Source organism: Hippocampus guttulatus, chromosome 1 (genome assembly GCF_054856545.1).
Source record: "Hippocampus guttulatus isolate MCC_2025c chromosome 1, RoL_Hgut_1.0, whole genome shotgun sequence".
In the NCBI taxonomy this organism is placed as follows: domain Eukaryota; kingdom Metazoa; phylum Chordata; class Actinopteri; order Syngnathiformes; family Syngnathidae; genus Hippocampus; species Hippocampus guttulatus.
This window is the reverse complement of record NC_141261.1, coordinates 18,099,812-18,121,468: the sequence shown is the minus strand read 5'-3', so window position 1 is coordinate 18,121,468 and position 21,657 is coordinate 18,099,812. Positions and strand designations below refer to the sequence as shown.

The 21,657-nt window shown below is 42.5% G+C and overlaps 1 protein-coding gene across 6 annotated transcripts in view; it reads left to right on the top strand.

Moving 5' to 3' along the window:
- Positions 1-7,420: 7,420 nt before the first annotated feature.
- cacna2d3a (calcium channel, voltage-dependent, alpha 2/delta subunit 3a) overlaps positions 7,421-21,657 on the top strand; it is a 100,520-nt gene continuing 86,283 nt past the window's right edge. For 3 of the 6 annotated variants that reach the window (XM_086115739.1, XM_086115731.1, XM_086115724.1), the window contains exons 1-2: positions 7,428-7,878; positions 8,058-8,139. In XM_086115739.1, the coding sequence (XP_085971865.1) occupies positions 7,760-7,878; positions 8,058-8,139 (201 nt within the window). In that variant the 5' untranslated portion in view covers positions 7,428-7,759. Of the gene's footprint in view, positions 7,879-8,057; positions 8,140-21,657 lie in introns of all 6 variants that reach the window. The other 3 variants (XR_015101391.1, XR_015101390.1, XR_015101389.1) reach the window with 2 other exon arrangements.

The window sequence follows — 21,657 nt, the reverse complement described above, 5'->3', positions numbered from 1 at the left end:
TTTGTGCTGCGTTAATATATGGACGAGTACATTTACAAACATGAATAATATTCGTTTTAGATTCAATTGTCACGTGGAAAGGACAAAAATATTAGCCTAACCCAGGCATGTCAAGCTCCGGGCCTGGAGGGCCAATGTCCTGCCTGTTTTCCAGCTTGGCTGCAACACACCTGATTCAGATGATCAGGTCATCAGCCAGCTCTGAAGCAGCTTTAGAACGATCCTGATGATTTGAATCAGGTGTGTTGCTCTTGGGAGAGCTGGAAAACAGGCAGGACAGCGGCCCTTGAGGACCGACTTTGGACACCCCTGGTCTAACCATACATGAGAAAGAAAGCTGTAATTTCATATCATAACCAGTAGAAGTCAGAATAGGATTGTCTTGCAATGAGAGAAAAGATGCACTTGCAGTGAAATTAGTGGTTGAGGAGTGTCTACTTTTTTGCCACAAACGGAACCATCGGAACTGCACGGGTACATATTTTATATTCTTTATAATTATACGTTTCTCTTACCACATGGGACTAAATTGTTGTAATTTACCTCAATTAACGTTAAAATGCATGTTGAATAACTAACCATTTGCTTTTGGGTGGTGTGATATTACAGGACATCCTCTAGATGTCAGTATTTAATTGCCTAAGAATCGTCTGACATGGTATGCCAGGCCAGTCGAGGACTAAAGTGACCCCATTCAAATGCTGACTTGATTGAAAACACGTGTCAATAAGAAATGTACATCAACAAATATTTCAGGAAGACTACAAATGAATAATCACGATTGTTCATGATGACCCCAAAACATCAATCAGTGAGTCGTGCTGAATGCTCATCTCTCCCATTGCAGAACTCTGGCGTCAGGCTGTTGAGAGAGCTCAAAGCTGCCGATTGGGCACTTTGTGGCAGTGGTCTGAGCACAGACAGATAGGCCCGCCTGTTTTATATGTAAAGCTGCCAGTCAGAAAGAAGAGCCCTGCAGGGCTCTCCATACGGCTCCTTTGTTACAGCCAAACTGAGATGGGGAGCCTCTAAATAAGCCGCTTTGCATTGTGGGAGTTCAAGAGCCCAGAAGGAGAGTTTATTGAGTGCAACCTTCACAAGAATCTCATTTTCACATTTTTTTACACATCAGTTAAAAAAATGTTAGTGTGTGTGTGTGTATATGTATTTGTGTGTAACGGAGTGAGACTGCCACAATCAGTACTGACTCCCGTCTCACACACACATACATATATATATATATACACACACATACACATTTATATTATTAATCCTTGTCTCACCCATCAGGTGGTGTCCGTCCCCCATTCAGCTCGGGTATTCTACCAGAGGCCAGGAAGCTTGAGGATTCTGCGCAGTATCGTTGCTGTTCCCAACACTGCGCTTTTCTGCACTGAGATGTCCGATGTTGTTTCCGGGATCTGTTGCAACCACTCATGTAGTTTGGGGGTCACTGCCCCGAGTGCTCCGACCACCACAGGCACGACTGTCACCTTTACCTTCCAGGCTCTCTCCAGCTCCTCTCTGAGCCCTTGGTATTTCTCGAGTTTCTCGTGTTCCTTCTTTCTGATGTTTCCATCACTTGGGACCGCTACATCCACGACAACGGCTTTCCTCTGCCCTTTATCTATGATCACGATATCCGGTTGGTTTACCATTAACATCTTGTCAGTCTGGATCTGGAAGTCCCACAGGATCTTCGCTCGGTCATTCTCCACCACCTTTTGGAGGTGTTTCCCATTTTGACCTTGGGGTTTCCAGTCCATACTCCACACAGATGTTTCGGTAGACTATGCCAGCCACCTGGTTATGGCGTTCCATGTAGGCTTTCCCTGCCAGCATCTTACACCCTGCAGTTATGTGTTGGATCGTCTCAGGTGCCTCTTTGCACAACCTACACCTTGGGTCTTGTCTGGTGTGGTATATCTGGGCCTCTATGGCTCTGGTGCTCAGGACCTGCTCCTGAGCAGCCAAGATGAGTGCCTCTGTGCTGTCCTTCAGGCTGGCCCTCCCTAGCCACTGATAGGACTTCTTGAGATCAGCCACTTCTGTTATGGTCCGGTGGTACATCCACTTGCTATCACAACTTGAGATTGATATATATATCTCGCTCACAATGACTGCTGTTATTTTGCCAATCACTGCTTTGCTCCAATGGTGCTCTTTAATGACTGTCGAGGCTTGGCAAGTCAACCTTTAATTGCACCTTGCAGTCAAGACAACCACAGACTCTGAATTCCCCCTCTCCTGTCAGCATAGGAGCATAGGAGGGTCTAATTCTAGCCCTTGGGCATGTTATTATTGTAAATGAGGTGCTAATCAACATGCCTGTTGGGCCAGTGGCAAATATGAATTCCGTGAATGGATCATGGTGCTCCACATATGCTGCTGCACACCCAGGAATGTAAGCAATTTGTAGGCCTTGTCAAATAAAGTTGTGAATGAAACACATACAGTATACTGTAATACTGGATTCACATCTGATTCGATCAGATGGAAATGAAAGGCAGGAAAATATGTGAAGGACAATATAATGAGGGGAAAAGCAAAGGTGTATTTCAGGAAGGTGTTGAATATAAAATGGAACTGGAAATCATTTGTGCAGAATAAGGAGTGCTTGTGAACACAAACATAATAAAGAGCGTTTACGTTGTCTGCTCGTTCTCGCTGCTCAGAATAACAGCAGACCTTTGCCAATGGGGTTTCCTATTAGGAGATGGAGGATGCAGTTTGAGCGTCATTTAAATAATATTTATTTTCCATGGAAAACCATAGTTGCTGTCCTATAGATGGAGAAAGATGCTGGTGAGCTCTGACACCATTTCCTGTGTAGACAGGAAGTAAGATCAGTCATGTGCTATTTGACGCTTTGCCCAGTGGAGACTTTCCTCGTAAGTGTATTTTTATGTGAATATTCAACCGATGCAGGGGGCTATATGTTGCCTTGATTATACTGCATTTTGTGGATGATGACTTTCGCAAATGTATTATATCTCTTCTGCCAAGATAGTTTGCCTCACCCAAATTAGTCCATCCATCCATTTTCCAAACCGCTTGATCCTCATTAGGGTCGCGGGGGGTGCTGGAGCCTATCCCAGCTGTCTTCGGGCAGTAGGCGGGGGACACCCTGAATCGGTTGCCAGCCAATCGCAGGGCACACAGAGACGAACAACCATCCACGCTCACATTCACACCTAGGGACAATTTAGAGCGTTCAATCAGCCTGCCATGCATGTTTTTTTTGGAATGTGGGAGGAAACCGGAGTACCCGGAGAAAACCCACGCAGGCCCGGGGAGAACATGCAAACTCCACACAGGGAGGCCGGAGCTGGAATTGAACCCGGTACCTCTGCACTGTGAAGTCGACGTGCTAACCACTGGACTACCGGGCCGCCACCCAAATTAGTTTTGCACATAAAGTATATATGCACAAAGTGACTACGTGGATAAGTGAACAAAGCATCTGCTGGCCCTTGGCTATTTGAGGGTGTCACAAAAAGCGTCAATATTATTTTCTTGTAAACATCGGAAACATGGTGGCAGTTGGTCCAAACTCACATTCAGTATAACGCCCCATAAAGCGTTGGGGCGGCACTGAACGTAGTCATGGGCAGATAAAGCAGAATGAAACTTGTTTTTGGGAGTTGGGGGAAGTCCTTTTGCCAGTACAGGTATACTGTATGTGCTAACATTATTTTGAGGCTTTGGGGCCTCAAACTTAAAACAACAGGGACATCTGGCGGATACTGCAATCAAGCATATCCGTTCAGGCGAACCGAAATGCTCTGATGAAATAGTTTTCCAAAAGTCTGCAGAGGTAATTTCAAAAATAGAGTATAAATGTGTTGTTTAATTGCCAACACATTGCATTGCTGTTTTGAATTGGCTTACCAGTGACAACTGAAATAAATGGCATACTTCTGACAATATCAAGTCAAATGTGATATTTCCTCTTTGAAATGCCTTGAAATATTACATTTGAATAGAGGATTCTTGTTCATGATTTTCTCCTGGAGTCTTGGTGAAGCTGCCACTTGTGCTCTGCTTTTCTTTCGCAAGCCCTGCAGTTATTCTTGGGTGAAATGAACATCCGTTGGGATTTGACTCCCTTATTATCAAGTGTGAGTGCCTCCAGGTATCCTCTGCTGAGTCACGTCTGCTTGCAAACCCGCGTGGTGTAAATATTATGCTTCTATCTTAAATGATGAAGAGAGTGTTCTGTCATACCAGGCATGTAACCTCAAGGACCAATGTGTAAGATTAAAAGATTTACATAAAATAGCCATCAGTTACATTTCACTTTGCACCTTACATTGCGTTCACTAAAACCCTTTTATCCACACACCGAGGGAGTGATTGTTCAAAAATTCTTCAGTAGTGACCCCTGTTGACATTCCCAAAAGTAAAATTTAAACTCATTTTTGTTTTGGATTCTCTCTCTCTCTCTCTCTGTATATATATATATATATATATATATATGTATATATATATCCCTGCAAGTCTTCAACATGCAGGGATAAGTGGGCATGACACTGTGATGGTCGCATGATCAATGAATATATATACCTGTATATATATATATATATATATATATATTAATTGATTTCAAAACTTAGAATTAATTCAACCACCCAAACTCAACTACTCCAAACTACCATCACAGCGTCATGCCCAGTTATCCCTGCATGTTGAAGACTTGGATTATTTTTTTTTGTCAAGTACATAATGACTTTGTGTATCGTGTAAAGCATTTTCATTCTGCTACATTCACCTTTCCTGCCTTACTCTCTGCACACATTCAACCTGCAAATGGGACATCTCTCTTATCTCTTTGCTGCATTTATTTGATCTTTTGGGGGGGGGGGTCCCCTTTATTTTATCTTACGTTTTGGTTCAATATTTTCATTTTCACAAATCTACAAACTTGCTGGACTAAAAACCTGGGACCTTGGGGATTGTGTTTCTTGCCATATCATGTTGAAATGGTTGTTGGTGTGTTGGAATTCCTTAAAACTTCAAAAATATCTTGAAAGAAAACAAGCAGAAATTAAAATAGGAAAGTAAAATCAAATATTCTAAAGTAATAGCAATTTAAAAAATTAAACACAAATCAATACTGGATGCTTCTGCTGTGCGCACTTTGGCCTCATAGGGGCAGTGTGGTGCCATGCATCCATGGAGTTCTCACAGTGAGCTAAAATAAGAGTAGAAGAAGACAGTTGCACTTGAGGACTATTTATGTCAGTCATTTTTCACCAACTGGGAAGAATATGTTAATGTTTGCCCAAAAGATTTAACCAACCTTCGTTTAAAATAAATAAATAAATGCAGCCACAGCCATCCTTGGTATTTGGCCAAGATCAGAGATCAAATCCTTCGTTCAAGGACATGATCCATTTTGGGAGCGAAGCTCAATAAATGTTTCCCTGATGGCTTTCACAAGCAAATGGCATTGAGGAAACTACTGACCACATATATGACTCCACAAACGGAGTTATATAAGAATGACCATTAATTTCTGTCCAATAGTTCAGATGAACAAAATAGCACGGAGTAATTCCTCAAAATGTTTTGTTCCATTACAAGTAAAATGTCTGGAGTACGGTTTTTACATGAATGAATGAAAAGCTGTGTCTGTGCAGAAGTGGATCAGCTTTTCAGGTTCTGTCAAGACACCCTTCCCCTGTGGATCTTTTGTTTCATCCAAGCTGACCTTGATGAGCAGCCGAAATAAAAGAAGAGCACAACAGAAATTAAAGTGGGAGCAAACCAAGGAGGAAAATTATAGAGATGATGTTCTGACAAAAATGCATTTTCCAAAAAAAAGGCTTCAAGCTGTTTTTGCCACTTCAAGATGAAGTTTACTGTCAAAGTAAACAAACCAAAAAAAAAAGAATTACACTTGTATTTCAAACAATCACATAGCTTTGCTTTCGATGAGACAGTTTAGTGTAATGCCTCCCCTCCCCGCAAAAAACAGTGCAAAACACCATAGATGGGCTCATGAATTGCATCACTGTGTTAAAGTATATTCGTTTAAGCATGCCTTACCAATCTTTTTGAAACTGAGAACTTCTTTGGTCCTGATAAATGCGAATTGCATCCAATTCGATACACACTTCTGAAATTTGATCTAATTACTTTGAATTATGTAAGATTCATTTGAGTGAAATTAATCTGTGAAGACACTGAAGGAGTGATAAACGGCAACTCTATTAATTTCAGTATGGAAGGATGATTTGAAATTGGAATGTGTCACACGAAAAATGTGAACCCGTACCAGACAGGACAGGCACTTTGAGAGAAATAGCATTTAACAAAATGTGCATGTAAGGGGACAGTTTGAATATAACCAGGCTCGTGGCTGCATAGAAGTGCTGAATTATTTGTCGTAAGTGCAGTTGCATGCAGTATACAAACATGAACAGGCAGTCATCTTCCGCTTTGATGCAAGTGACGTCCCCCAGACATATCGTGTTTTGTAATGCAAAGAGAGAGGGACAAGGAGGCAGGCGCAAGGCAACTTTTTTTTGTCTTCGCAATCGAGCAGAGGTCATTTGATGTTATAATAAATGGAATAGAATACATACATATAAGTCCAAAGAACATTTGAGTTCTGAGTCTTATCAAGGAACATATTAAACTCGTATCTCAAAGCGCCACTGTATTTGTCCTGTGGTTAGAACAATTCGAATTGAGAAACTCATGATGATGTCGTAAAGTGTACCCAATTGAGTGTCACACCAAGTGTGGGTGAAAAGCTTGAATCCATCACCTCAATAAGCCGTGTCTCCATAGGGCACCAATGTGCAAATATACAGTAGGTTATTCAGTGCTGCTGATCCTCTTCACAAAGCATGTCCAGAATATTTGCAGCTCCAAGACAAATACGAGCTGTCACATGGGATGTGTCGCCTGAAGGCGTCTCATCATCTTTCACCAGCCATATGCTCACACGTTCCCAGTGCCACGTTGCTCCAAAGGGGCACTTGGATGCAACAGAAATGTCATGTCATCACCCATCTACCAAGAAGCGAGACAATACGAAACACCTCCTTCCCAGTTCTCACACACCCCGTCCTTTTGTATGCACCCACTCCACTTTTTTTTCATCAGCACTTTAACAGTAATCTGCTTCAGTGAACTGGCCATATAGTGCATGACTTGATGTGACTTGAAAGCTAAAGGACAGCTATTAAAGCCCTGTAATAACGCTAGCGTGTGTGTGCGTGTGTGCGTGTGTGTGCGTGCGTGTGTGTGTGCGTGTGTGTGCGCGCTTGCGTGCGTCCGTGCGTGCGCGTGGAAGAGCGTGGAGGGATACGAGTGTGTGCTTGGGTCAGAAGTATGGCGTAATTCAACAACAGCATACTCAGTAGCCAATCCCCAAATGCCGAGCGAGCGAGCGACAGGGAGAGAGAGAATGCGTTTTTCAGGCACCACCTGAACCACCACTCCTCTCTTTTCTCCTCCTCTCTATCTGTTAGTAACGCAAAGACAGCGGAATTTTCTTACCGGAGAAGTCAAGCTCGACTTTCACATAGGAGGTGTGTGACAGAACTGGCGCCGCACTTTCGACAAGTCCCGCATCGTTTGCGCGTCGCCACACATTGTCCACCATGCATCTATCAGAAAGGCAGCTTGGCTGATTGAGCGATTTTTTTTTTGGTTCCCCCGTTCAATATTATTTCTCTGGAGGGGGACACTTCTCCACAGTGGCTGCGTAAACCCAACAAGCACTGTGCATCGGAGATCAAGCAAAATGCGGGTTGAACGGGGCAGGGTCCGTGCGTGGAGTGCGTGTTTTTTCTTACTTTCCTCAACTCTGAGTAACGGCATAACTGAGGTTGGAGGCTCGCACCAAAGCATCCCACCGTCAGTGTGAGTAAATTTTTGTTTGTTTCTGACTGTACCTTTATCACTACACTATACCGTACAGTACGAGGAAGTTGACGATTTGTCTCCATTCAGGTGAATCTCGTTGTGACTCTTGAGATCATCAAATTTGCTGAGTAAGTTTCTAAATTTCTGCCTTTATAATCCTGTATTTCAACCTGCAGAGTGAAACTGTGGGCTTCAGCATTTGGTGGAGAGATGAAGTCAATCTCTGCAAAGTACTCAGGCTCGCAGCTGCTGCAGAAGGTTAGTTGGCTTCATCTGTGCTTAAGTGAATTCACCCCACATCTTGATTGTAGGAACTAAGTTTGGTTTGGTTAACTCATTTGTAGCTACACGAGTTTGCTAAATGAGATGCATGCACCCCTCTGTATAATCAGTACAGTTCTTCAAGTTGCAGTGCACTGTTGCAGTCATTTAAGTGAAGGTAATATGGGATAACTACTTCAAGAAAATCATTTCAAAGCATATTCTAAAAAGGAGTTTAGGATTGGAAATGAATATGCTTTGCTTGGGCACTTATCCAGATGTATTCACTCAGCAAAGAACTTTCTAAATAAGGACATCTGGCTATCATAGATTTAAAAAATGCAAACAGTAATGTGCTATGATTATAGAAGAATTATTAAGCAGTCATTTTGAGGCTACTTAACCCATTTTTCTGCTTTGTGAAAACAATACTCCACTAAACCGCACAGTAAATGTGTGAATGGATTGATTAAGTCGCAAAAATGATCTGTTTTCAATGCATATTTAATGTATGTGTTGCTGCAGGGTGTGTTATATTTTGGAGCACATTGTTCCGGGGGTTAGTACTTCTGCATGTGCTTCCACTGATGCAGTGAGATTAAAGTTATATATACCCTCAGAAAATAAGTTGTGCTTTGACATGTAGGTTTTGGGTTTCCTTAAAGATTCCTTTATGTACCCGTGACGCCTGACTGTCTTGGCCAGCTTACTTTTTGCGCTTGCTCTTCTCCTGTTACTGACACAAGAACACATTTCATCATTTGCACTCTGCAACTTTTAAAGCAGACATGAATTCTAGAACAAAACTCATACCATGAGTGGAAAACATAAGCTGATATCATCATCGGTCTTCCACTGCATTGTGGCATTACAACGTGGTGAAATGCAAAATCTACACAAAGAGGGTCAATGGATGAGAGAAGAATAGAAGCTGTTGAAAACACACACAAGTGTATCGGTGGAGGTCGTTAGTTCAGATCCACTGTGGCGCGTTGCTGCGGTTCATGTGTGTGAACACGACCACACACTGCATATTCACATGCACAATCATGCATATACACAGTATGCCAGAGGCGTGGATTTCATCATCCGCTGATAAGCCTGAGTCAGGCTGTTATCTTTTCGACAGGATAAAAACTCTTCCCCCTTCTCATCCTTTGCCGCCTCCAAAGAGGAGATAACCCTCCTCGTGGAGTGACGACCTCCTTATAAAATGCAAATAAGGGCCACAGGGTTAACGGAGCACAGAAGAGACTGCAGACCTTGTGGCTGGAAAACTGTATCTTATAACACCAACTGGGGATGTTTCACCTTCTTGCATAGGCATAAGCTTTGAGTGATGTTCACCTTTCCCACTGAATGCTGAGCCTTGTCTGATGTGCGCATTGTGTTTCATGCACATTGGCTTTGACACCACACAAAGCGCGTAAAGATGAAGAGCAACAACAGAGGACTTGTTTGCATGTGGACAAAATAGTTGGTACTTTTCTGTTCAACAAAGGAACAGTGACCAGAATCACTTGAACGTGATGAGGCAAAATTTATATGGGCAAGCCTCGTAGCTTCTGAGAGAATGTCCTTTTGACAGATGAGACGAAACTGGAGATTTTTTTGGGCAAGCGCGTCTAGTTTATGATTATGGACTAAAAAATGGAAAAGAGTACTTTATAAGGAAAAAAATGATTTTTTTTTTGTTCAATTTTGCGTGCCTTTTGTTTTTTAAAGAAAAGTAGTTGTTTTTTTTGCTTGCGTCGTACGCACCACCGATCTGGCAACCCCGGCAATGATGCCTGGGCCACCGACAAAGGCTGCGTATTACCAAATATGAAAGCGTTCAGATTCAAGGATTGGTGTTCTGATGAAACCAAGAAAAAGGCAGTAGCAACATGCAAGGTTTGAAACTCCAAGATAAGAGACACCTTCGACATTTACTTTTGTCTGTCAGATGCAGGTAAGCTAGCTGCGTGACCCCTGAAGCTAAGCTAGCTAGGTTAGCTCAACAGTTCAACTCATCAATAGCTGGTCAAATATTAACTTGATGTCGGTTCTGCATTTAAATGAAGACCCACTAATGCAATAGAGTGGACACACCACAGAGACTGTCATCTTGAAACTATCCCATAAAAAAAAGTAACCGTTAAGTAACCCCTTGAGTACTTTCTTGGTCGTGAGTTTGTCCGCCATATTTGACGTGGCGCAGCCCCTGTAAAATAATGCCTGTCAGCTTCAATAAACATCATAAAGTGACTACCTATTAAGTGCACAAAGTTATTGCCTCTCATTCACCCATTTACACACGCTATCAGATTTGGGAAGACACGTATTATTTCACATTAAACAAAAGTAAAACATTTTATTATCACTCATGTATTGTCACTGAGCAACAATGTATGATTTGACTCATAAGTTTCCGAAACGAAGTAATGAGTTGACTCGTCTTGCTAGAAATTTGGTGGTGACTCGACTTGACTTGCTTAATTTTACAGTAACTTGGGACTTGCTTGGGTAATGAAGGTTATGACTTGAGACGTGCCACTTGCACATACCATCACTCTCCTAAAATAATCATTAAAAAAAACATTTTCTTTTCTTTTTTGTTTTAAGCGTCTCATGATACTGGCCTCCTAGGCTAAAATTGGCTACATCCTTAGTTGAACAAACCATTCAATTCTACCCCTGAAATAAAATTATTAAATAATGTAATAAAATCCGTAATTAGTTCAAATTTTCATGTTTTCACTTTCACAACCAGTCTTTGCACATGATTTCAGTAATTGTCTTCAAACATGTATTATGAAACACATCTCTGAATCAATTTTACGGGAACTTTAACATTTTAAATTTACTGAATAATAATCATGATTAAATCTTGATTTCGCCAGGTTAGTCCAACTGACATTTCCAAACTTAGAAATGAAACTAATTTAGTTAACTCAACTCAGCTCAACTCAACTGTATTTATAGAGCACTTTAAAACAACCGTCGCTGTATTCAAAGTGCTGTACATGGAGCAAATATTATATAGACAACAATAAAACAACAAATTAAGTTAAGTTCCTTTTCACATTAAACAAAAGTAAAATTTTCCAGTGGAAACCAGGTGTGATTTGTGAGAAATTCATAAAGTACCTGTAAGCTCATTGCTTAGTCCGTGTCACATATTTTGATGGTTTAAAAGACCATTGAATCCTGAAACCACCCTCACCTCTTTCACCCTCTGTCCTTAGTTGTCTTCCCTCTCCAGTTTCCGAATCTGTCTCACAGCTCTCAATTCAAGGTTATACCAACAAGGGAATATGTGTGTTCCTGTGCAAGAAAACAATGATCAATAACTTTTTTTGTACACTTCATACAGTGTGTCAGTCAAACTGCGCCTTTCAGACTTCTGAAACATTAAATATCACCCATCGATTGTCAGAATGAGCTCTGTGTATTTTACGCTCCTCACTGCAATTCTGCTGAATTGTTTAATTTCATGTATCATTGAACAAAGTTGTCTCTTGTCTCGACTGTATGCCTGTGTGTGTGTGTGTGTGTGTGTGCGTGTGTGTGTGCGTGTGTGTGTGCGCGCGCGCGCGCACGCGCATGCGTGTGATTTTGGCTGTACTGGTTTTCAGCCCAATGACATTACAACTTCCGCCAATCACAATAGTGGGGCATTTTTCCACTGTGCAATCATTTCAAGCCCCCAAGTGATGAAACGTACATTTCAAATTACCACACAAGAAAGCCAAAGCCCTTTAATGGGCCGAGGGATTGAAATGTGGACAAAAGTATTGGTACACAAACACCATTGTACTGACTGGTTGACTGTGGTTTGTCCTAGAAGGCCCCTCATTACTTTTGAATTGGTTGTTTTGTACACAACTGCCCTTTTGACATTGACATTGTTTAATTTTTGACTTTGAGTAAATCAAATAAGGACACTGAACAAAATGGTGTGTTGAATTTACTAAATCTCATTTTGTCAAGTGGTTGAACAAAATGAAATCGTCCCGTTCCAGATACATTATTAAAATGACTGGATAGTATGCTTAAAACATGTATCTTGATCCAGATGATTTGATTTTGTGCAACCACCTGACAAAATAAAATTGGGTAAATTCAACAAGCCACTTTTTTCAGTGTCTCTGTCTTATTTTCAATAAGTGTATTTTGTGCATCTACTTACTGGAAAAAAATGTAACCACACAACATACTTTAAAAAAAGAGATCCAGATGATTTCAGTTTGTGCATCCACTTGACGAAATTAAAATAAACAAAGAAATAAATTCAACAAAAAAAACTTTTTTTCACTGTTCCTGTAGTATGTTTTTATATGTTACCCAGGACATTACAGTAGATGAAAATGCTCCATAATCATTTTGACAGTTGGTGGACAGATGGTAATAAATATAATACACCTCGTAGTTCAATATGGCTAAATACATGCAATTTAACAACATTATATATATATATATATATATATATATATATATATATGTATATATATATATACAGTACATACTGTATATATATATATATATATATATATATATATATATAGACCTGTCGTTGGGCAGAATCCTTGCACTTTCAAAATCATCACTTTTCAGAGAATCTAAAGGGAAGCCCTGAACATTCACTTTTTGAACACAGCAGCAATGTTGGTAATCTATTCCTTCTCAATGTCCTCAACGATTGTCCCTGTTGATTTTGATGGTTTTAATACGTTTGTGCCTTATTGTGTGAGGGTTATTAGCACATCGACATGAAGCATGCTCGACCCGTGAACATCACAGTGCATTTCTGACACACTCGGGAGCCTTAGCGAGTAAAAGGCAAGGGGACGATAAGAAGGTGTAATGATGTGTGACAGCTTGGCAGGAATCCATTTGCCTGAAGAAGAGAACGTGCGTATGGTTTGCCATGTATGTTTGTTCTCTGATGCCATCCTTCACTTCAGCTTCATGTTGTGATCCAATGACATGTCTGCTGACCCAATGGCCAAAGACAGGCGCTTCCTCCAAAAGCGGAGTCGAACAGTGACATGAGAAAGTAACAGCTTTAAGGGCCGATGTATGTGTGTCATGCGCAAACTAAGAATTCAGCTAAGATTGAACGGATGTTTCTTGTAATGCAGTTTTAAAATTCAAGGTAGGCATAATGTTGCCACACAGTCAGAAAAATCTGTGAAAAAACAAAAAAGGAACTCACATGCACTTTACACGTTACAGTGTATGCATAAACTTTATACAAACATGCATACAATGCAGGGAAATTGGGGAGATATGTATATATTTTTAAAGTGGACGTTATATTGCACATGATCAGATTCATTTGCCACTATTCGGGGCACAGCAATGGAATAATTTTTGCGTGTCATATTTTAGATTTTACACTGAGCCAACATGAATAGCACTTGGAGTTAATTAACTACATTGAGCATTACCTTCTCGTGTCATTGTGAAAAGCTATGTTTGAGAGTCTCTTTTCTGCTCTGATCATGACTCAAGGATGGCGTGGGATTGAAGTCAGTGTAAATGTTGCTCTCAACATCTCTTTGTGCCCAGCTTACGTCTATCGCAAAGGGCGTTCCAACTGTGCGCATAGGTGGAGTTTTCTTTCTTTTGGTAATTTCGTACATGCGCGCTGTTAGACACGGGCGTTTGCCTCCATTTGGGAGTGAACACAACCGACTTGCTTCCCAGCCATTGAATGCGGCTCCTCTCATTCCCTTTAAATTCACCACAAGAGAGCTACGCAGTCTACAGTACAGACGCATAAAACAGACTCGAAGAAGATCTCCACTTGCGGATGATTGACTGTATGTTGACCACTGTTATATCTGCAGGTGGATACTACCTTCCACCTCTCATTGTGGACGTGAGCTGTCTACAAAAATAGAGTTGCTCATCTCTCTTTGGGAGCTGTTGCTGAGCACTTTAGCTGCAACATGAGGTACACTGTCCCAATAAATCATGAGCGGTGTTAAAAGTTCTGCCGAAGCTATGAAGATAATGATCGTTTTGCTCCATGAACTATGGAAATGCATACACCAAATTTCCACCTACACCATATTCCTTTGAAGAACCAACACTTCAGATGTTCATGTGTGAAAAATGCTGAGTAATTGCTCCAAGTTTGTGTGAAAACAGCCTGATATTAAATGTATGAAAGACCTCTCAGTTTTATGCAGTGCATTTTTACGCCTCCATGGTTATGAAAGTATTTTGTTTTTATACCTTTTGCTTTTTGCCTTCTTTCGAGTGAGATGTTTTAGTGTGAGTGTGGGATGTGCGATGAAGCCAATCTGCTGCCAATGATGGGTGACATTTGAGGCGTTCCACTGTTGCTCGGTGTCAGTGCATCGGAGACAGCCGCAGATGAGATTTAGTTTTGGGGAAATTGACTAGCTGTCAGCTTCCGTTCAGCGTGACTGATGACGACGTGAGGGAAGGGTGTGTGTCAGGGGTGTGTACTGATGACTGCCCGTCTTTCCCTAAAACACATGCAACTCTCCCCTTGCTTCTCTTCTCCACGACCACTTGTTCTCATCTGCCGAAAATGATCTGGCAAAAAAATACAGGGTGCTTATTTGTGTGTGTTTGTGTGTAAATGAGAGGCAAAGAACAAAGAGCAATGTCATGTGCAGACTTAATTACAAAGTCGGCAGGAAGGAGCGAAGCCTGTGCCAGCCTGGCGCTTTCATATTCGAGCAAGCCAGCTTTGCAACGCAGCCACCTACTCATAATGTAATTAGCAGTGATGAAAGTCCTCCAGATATTCCCGGAATTACGGATTTTCAAATTTTCATGAAAATTCCACCGGAAAATCAATGAAAAATTGCCTAAAATTAATCCGGATATTAGTTGACAACAGTGAACGAACACGCGTTTGAGTTCATTTTTTTGCTTTCACGAGCGTAGCCATGTTGCGGCATGAACACTAGTAACAGTAACACCCCTCCCCTCGCATTCTCATGGCCTCGCCAAATCTCGGAGATTTCGAAATTTCGGCGAGAACGGAAGCCACAAAGCGTGCACGTGTAAACGCGAAAGGCAGATTAATCATTGGATGTGGAGTATTTGAATAGCATTTTATGTAAACTAATTCATGCGTGATCGGCCAGTTACGGTCGCAGCGCAATGTTCAAACAGGTAGACAGGCAAGCTGACATACGTGCAATAGACGCGAGTATTAGGGAACACGTTCAAGTGGTTATGGCTTGAGGAAAAGGACTTGAACGGAGATTTTTTGTCCGACGACATTAGAAAGTAAATATAAAAATCCTCGTCTCACCCATCGGGTGGTGTCCGTCCCCCATTCAGCTCGGGTCTTCTACCAGAGGCCAGGAAGCTTGAGGGTTCTGCGCAGTATCCTTGCTGTCCGACCCAACACTGCGCTTTTCTGGACTGAGATGTCCGATGTTGTTCCCGGGATCTGTTGCAACCATTCATTCAGTTTGGGGGTCACTGCCCCAAGTTCTCCGATCATCACAGGCACGACTGTCACCTTTGCCTTCCAGGCTCTCTCCAGCTCCTCTCTGAGCCCTTGGTATTTCTCGAGTTTCTCATGTTCCTTCTTTCTGATGTTTCCATCACTTGGGACCGCTACATCCACTACAACGGCTTTCCTCTGCCCTTTATCTATGATCACGATATCCGGTTGGTTCGCCATTACCATCTTGTCAGTCTGGATCTGGAAGTCCGACAGGATCTTCGCTCGGTCATTCTCCACCACCTTTGGAGGTGTTTCCCAATTTGACCTTGGGGTTTCCAGTCCATACTCCGCAAAGATGTTTCGGTAGACTATGGCAGCCACCTGGTTATGGCGTTCCACGTAGGCTTTCCCTGCCAGCATCTTACACCCTGCAGTTATGTGTTGGATCCTCTCAGGTACCTCTTTGCACAACCTACACCTTGGGTCTTGTCTGGTGTGGTATATCTGGGCCTCAATGGCTCTGGTGCTCAGGGCCTGCTCCTGAGCAGCCAAGATGAGTGCCTCTGTTCTGTCCTTCAGGCCAGCCCTCTCTAGCCACTGATAGGACTTCTTGAGATCAGCCACTTCCGTTATGGTCCGGTGCTACATCCCGTGTAGAGGCTTGTCCTCCCATGATGGTCCCTCTTCCAGCGCCTCATCCTCTGTTCCGCATTGTCTGAGACATTCTCTGAGTACATCTTCTCCTTGATTAATTCATGGAGCTTGGATGTTTCATCCTGGACAGTGGCTCTCACACTCACTAGTCCCCGGCTTACTTCCTTACGGCTTGACAACAGTCTCAGGGTGCTGGATTTGGGATGGAACCCTCCATGCATGGTTAGGAGCTTTCAGGTCTGAACATCCGTGGTCTGAATCTCTTCCTTTGGCTACCTTATTATTCCTTCAGTGTCTGAAGGGCATCTGATCACTGGCAGGGCATAGCTGTTTATATACAGTATATATATATATATATATATATATATATATATACACATAAAATGTACTATGTATATATATACAGTATATATAATTTTTTTTGCTGACCACCTGAGGCCACACCTGAGTTGCCGATACCCGACGGTCAAGTATATTCATCTCTTCTGTGCTCGTAACACCAGGCGGCATGTATTTGTATTTTCAAGAAAGTCCACTTTCATCTCTGAATTAGCGCTTTGTGTGTGAGAAAAGCCATCGCAAAATTAAACACCACCACCTCTGCTGCAGAGAGCTCAAGTGGAGGGGAACAAGGCCTTTGGCCACCCGATTCAAGCATTGAGATCACATGCGCTGACGCTGTATTTGTGGGCTTAGAAAAATCAAATCTCTTTTGATGCCTTGTTGTGCTGTGGGCCTCTTTGATTTATTGCCAGCCTCTCTGACAAAGCTGATGTGAGGTATTTGATTTAGTGGCTTTATTTATTTATTTATTTTGCTTCTCATCCACATTTTAACAGTTTAAGAAGATGCTCATTCTGACAATCGATGGGTGATGTTTAATGTTTCAGAAGTCTGGTGTTACGCGCACAGAAGAGATGAATATACTTGGCCATCGGGTATCGGCAACTCAGGTATGGCCTCAGGTGGTCAGCAAATAAAGCGCTTGTCACCGTGCAGCAGCGCAGGCCATCAGGTGCATTCATTCAGTCACCCGCACGCACATGCACACACACAAGCACCTTTGATCTATCAGATTGCGTTCCCGTGATCATGACTAATAGCTCCCTCTCACTGCTAGTAAACAGTGGCCAGCTTTGGAAATGGGAGCGACTAGAAGTACCAAATATGTGCAGCTTTGTGTGAAGGACTGTCAGTGACTTGCTGCGTCCTCGATCTACCATACTCAAGTTTTTAGGGCGTTTCATGCAGGTAAAGACGCAGCGACACATTCTTGTAAACATATTCAGGAACTGGGCTGAGAAATGTCTGCTTTGCCAACTGGAAGCAAGGAGTAGTCAGAAACAATATTGCAACAACCACACCAACATGGTCAGTTGAGCCTGTTGAGAGTGACAATGTATAATTGTTTTTTTTACATTTTGAAGTCTGCGATGTAGAGGGAAACTTAAGTGGCTGAGCTGTCTCACCTGGCACTTTGGGTAAAAGTCGCAGGGCTCTATTTTCGTGACCAGTGTTAAGGTGGCGCCGTGTGTGACCTTGCTTTGCGCGACAAGACCCGACATTGGTCATTTCGCAGATGAGGGAGGGATATGCCGCTGTGGGAGTGGTCACAGGCGACTTCAATCATGGCCAAGCAAAGCCATCCTTTCACTTCCTATAAATGCGGTGTGCTAGTCTCACACTAGAGAGGAGGCACATTTGCACTATGAAGTCAGCAGTATTTACATGTGCTCTGAGCAGGCTTGGGTTTAAACCAACTTTCTGCTACCAAGTTGTTACTCCGCTAGGCCCATCTCTCAGGACACACTTTTGTTGCGTCAGAATGTCCAGTTTGGCAGAGACCCGTCTGCCAAATTGGCAAAGATGCGCAGCGTGCTTTGCTCGAACATGAAAGCAAGAAAGTTGCGCTAAGGCGCAGGTGCGCTGTCTACAAAAATAGAGCCCCTAAAGTCTTCCATTAATTAAAGGCATTCAAAACAAAAACGGAATACAGAGAGAATGTGAAACTTTTGCTCTGGCTTGCCACCATGATTCAGCATTGGCCAATTATTTAACTACCTTTCAAAATCCCTCCTCTTTCCCCACCCTCACTATGCTTTAATAATGAATAGTGTGCAGCTATGGCACTAAAGAATGCATGGAAGGGGATCTTGGGACAAGACTGCACAGGTCCTCAGTGTACCATAGTTGTGCTGGCCCAGCACAATATTTTGCACCGGCGTCACTCTCACGGAGGGGGGTCACAATATGCGCGCCAAGTCAACCGTTACATCGTCAACCACATCAACACAAATGCTCTTATTTTGACTCTACTCCATAGAGCACTGCACTGCGCCTCTTTGGTAAATCACTCTTCAGCAGAGAGGGAGCTTCTAGATGAGTGGAGCGACTGCCCTTCCTGCTGACGACCTTCACCTGCACTTGCTCGTGCCTCATGTCAATCACACATTTTGGACTTGTGGTGCAGGCAGCGGCAGTGGGAGTGCAGGTCATCATGCGCAGTGCGTGTTGTGTCTCGCAACACAACAATTATTTATTGGTTAGAGAGCTGCAAGTACAGTGCATATAAAAGGTGGACACATTTCTGGTCAAATGCCATTTTTTTGTGGTGTAAAAAAAAATACGGCAGATAATCCATCAATCCATTTTTTGATCCGCTTATCCTCATGAAGGCTGTGGACGTGCCATACCCTAACCCGGCTGTCTTCTGGCAGTAGGCGGGGGACACCCTGAACCGGTCATCAGCCAATCGCACTTACGACCGATAGATACCAAAAACATGACTTTTTATGATAGAAAGATGAAGCATTTGACTTCTGATTGCTCCATTTGAGAGAAGAGGGAAGCAAACAAGTATAAAAACATAATTTTTCGTAACATTGGTGATGATATTATGAGGTACACTCCAGAGACTAGTTTTGTTCTTCGTCTTAAAGAGTCAGAACTAATAACATCATTATTTTCCAACAAGAATACCGGCAAAGTGTTTTGTTATTTGCTCTGTTTTATTTATTTATTTTAATGCAGTCTTCCAGTTAGCTTATTAAATTTATTGCAGGAAAATAGATGCTGATAATAACACAGACAACACAACGTTCAAGAGGCATGAATGAAACAAGAGAAAACGTTCTCGAACAATTCTACATTCTCTGGAATGGATAAGACTCTCTTCATTATTTAGATATATAGCAGGTGGAGTATGCATGCAAAATATTCCAAGTGTTTGTCATTTAATTCTCATGTTGTTTGCTCTACGTTAGCGCTTTTCTCTGGTGAGACTCGATGTTGTTGCAATTGATAAATTGATCAATTATGACAGTAACTTCTTTTTCATAATGCGTTCTCGTATATGCAGTAATATCCCCCAATCCTCTTCACCTCCGCAAATTGCCTCTCAAAAGTATAGTATAGTGCAGGGGTGCCCAAACCTTTTGGACCGAAGATCTACTTTTCGATCAACTAACCTCCCGGGATCTACCCTTACCGGCACGCGCGTGCGCGCGCGCACGCACACACACACACACACACACACGCACGCCATGATGAGAAACAGCCTGAAACTGAGGCATGCGATGCACTTTTGCAGCCTGTTAACTATCGTAGCTCACACGTACCGTTTTAAAGTGCTTCCCTGGGCCCTCCTAGATTCCTATTCTTTGCCCGTGCCCTCTGTGAATTGTACACGAAGCAAACTCTGAATGAGAATAATGACGAGGAAAGATAGAGCGCAACAGCTCTGATCACAAGCTACAATTGCAGACTGCTGAGCGCTAACAACTTCCGGTGACGTAATCACGCGCCACCGTAAATTCAAGATTTACCTGCTTTATTTTATTTTTTAAATTTTTTTTTGTGAAAATGAGGCTGATAGGATGATTAGGGTGCAGCGTACATCCATCCATCCATTTTCCGAACCGCTTGATCCTCACTAGGGTTGCGGGGGTGCTGGAGCCTATCCCAGCTGTCTTCGGGCAGTAGGCGGGGGACACCCTGAACCGGTTGCCAGCCAATCGCAGGGCACACAGAGAAAAACAACCATCCACGCTCACATTCACACCTAGGGACAATTTAGAGCGTTCAATCAGCCTGCCATGCATGTTTTTGGAATGTGGGAGGAAACCGGAGTACCCGGAGAAAACCCACGCAGGCCCGGGGAGAACACGCAAACTCCACACAGGGAGGCCGGAGCTGGAACCGAACCCGGTACCTCTGCACTGTGAAGTCGACGTGCTAACCACTGGACTACCGGGCCGCCCGCAGCGTACATTAACACAAAAAATATATATTACTAACATGTACAAAGACACACAAATGGTTGTTTGTTTTTTTTCTCCTCGACACTCCTTGGATCTACTTGGGACCTGTCTTAGATCTACCGGTAGATCAGGATCGACGTAATGGTCACCCCTGGTATAGTGTATGTAAAATCATGTATAATACGCTCCCCAGAATTGCTTAGTATCCATGTTCAAAAATTGAAGTATCAACTGGATAATAACGTTATAGATTTGGAATTCTTATGTTGAGACAAATGTTTTTTTAATATATACATATGTAAAATTACACATTACCTATCACTACAATGAAAGTACAACTTTATCACAATGTCTATACTGTACTATGTGAGTTTTTTTCACTTCCCTTATCCCCAGATATTCCATGCTTCCTTGATTTTCTTGGAAACCTTTCGGAAAAAAAATGTGAATATCACACAACAGAAATATATGGTATGATGTGAGCACCCTTTGGTCTGTTTCTTATTTGAAAAGAGAACCCTTTTTTCCCCCTCGCATACATAAAATTGCCAAAGCCATCAGGCGTACATGTGTAAATGAGGGGCCATTATGATCGTGTTGCATGTGAGAACAGCACGGCAGCCATTAGGAGAGCGCGAGAATTTGGCTCAGACTCTTACAGCCAATGGTGCATACCAAACAGACGCCGTGCGCACTGGGAAACGTTCTGAGCCGCTTTGAGCAGCAATGCTACAAGGGCTTCCACGGCAGCCTGCGCGCATGGTGCATGCTCATGTTGGTGTACAGCTGTTATTCTACGCTTCCACTCAATTTGCCTCAGGCATCATTTAAATCGGCAGAAACACACACACACACACACACACACACACACACACACACACACACACACACACACACACACACAGGGGGTCTGGGTGACTTTGCAGCCTAATGGATGTTAGTGAATATTTTTGAAATGATAAGAGAGAGCAATAGGGGTTTGGTCCAGTGAAAGAGTCAATGAATATACATTGTGGGCTCTTTGAATGTGTGACAGGAAAGCGGCATAAAATCTGATGACTCATTATTATTAATATTAAATAGAAGATTTAATATTGAAACTGGCGTGTGCTGTAAAAATACCATAACACCGTTATCCTGCGGTCATGTACTGTCATCCAAAATGCCATAGCAAACTGT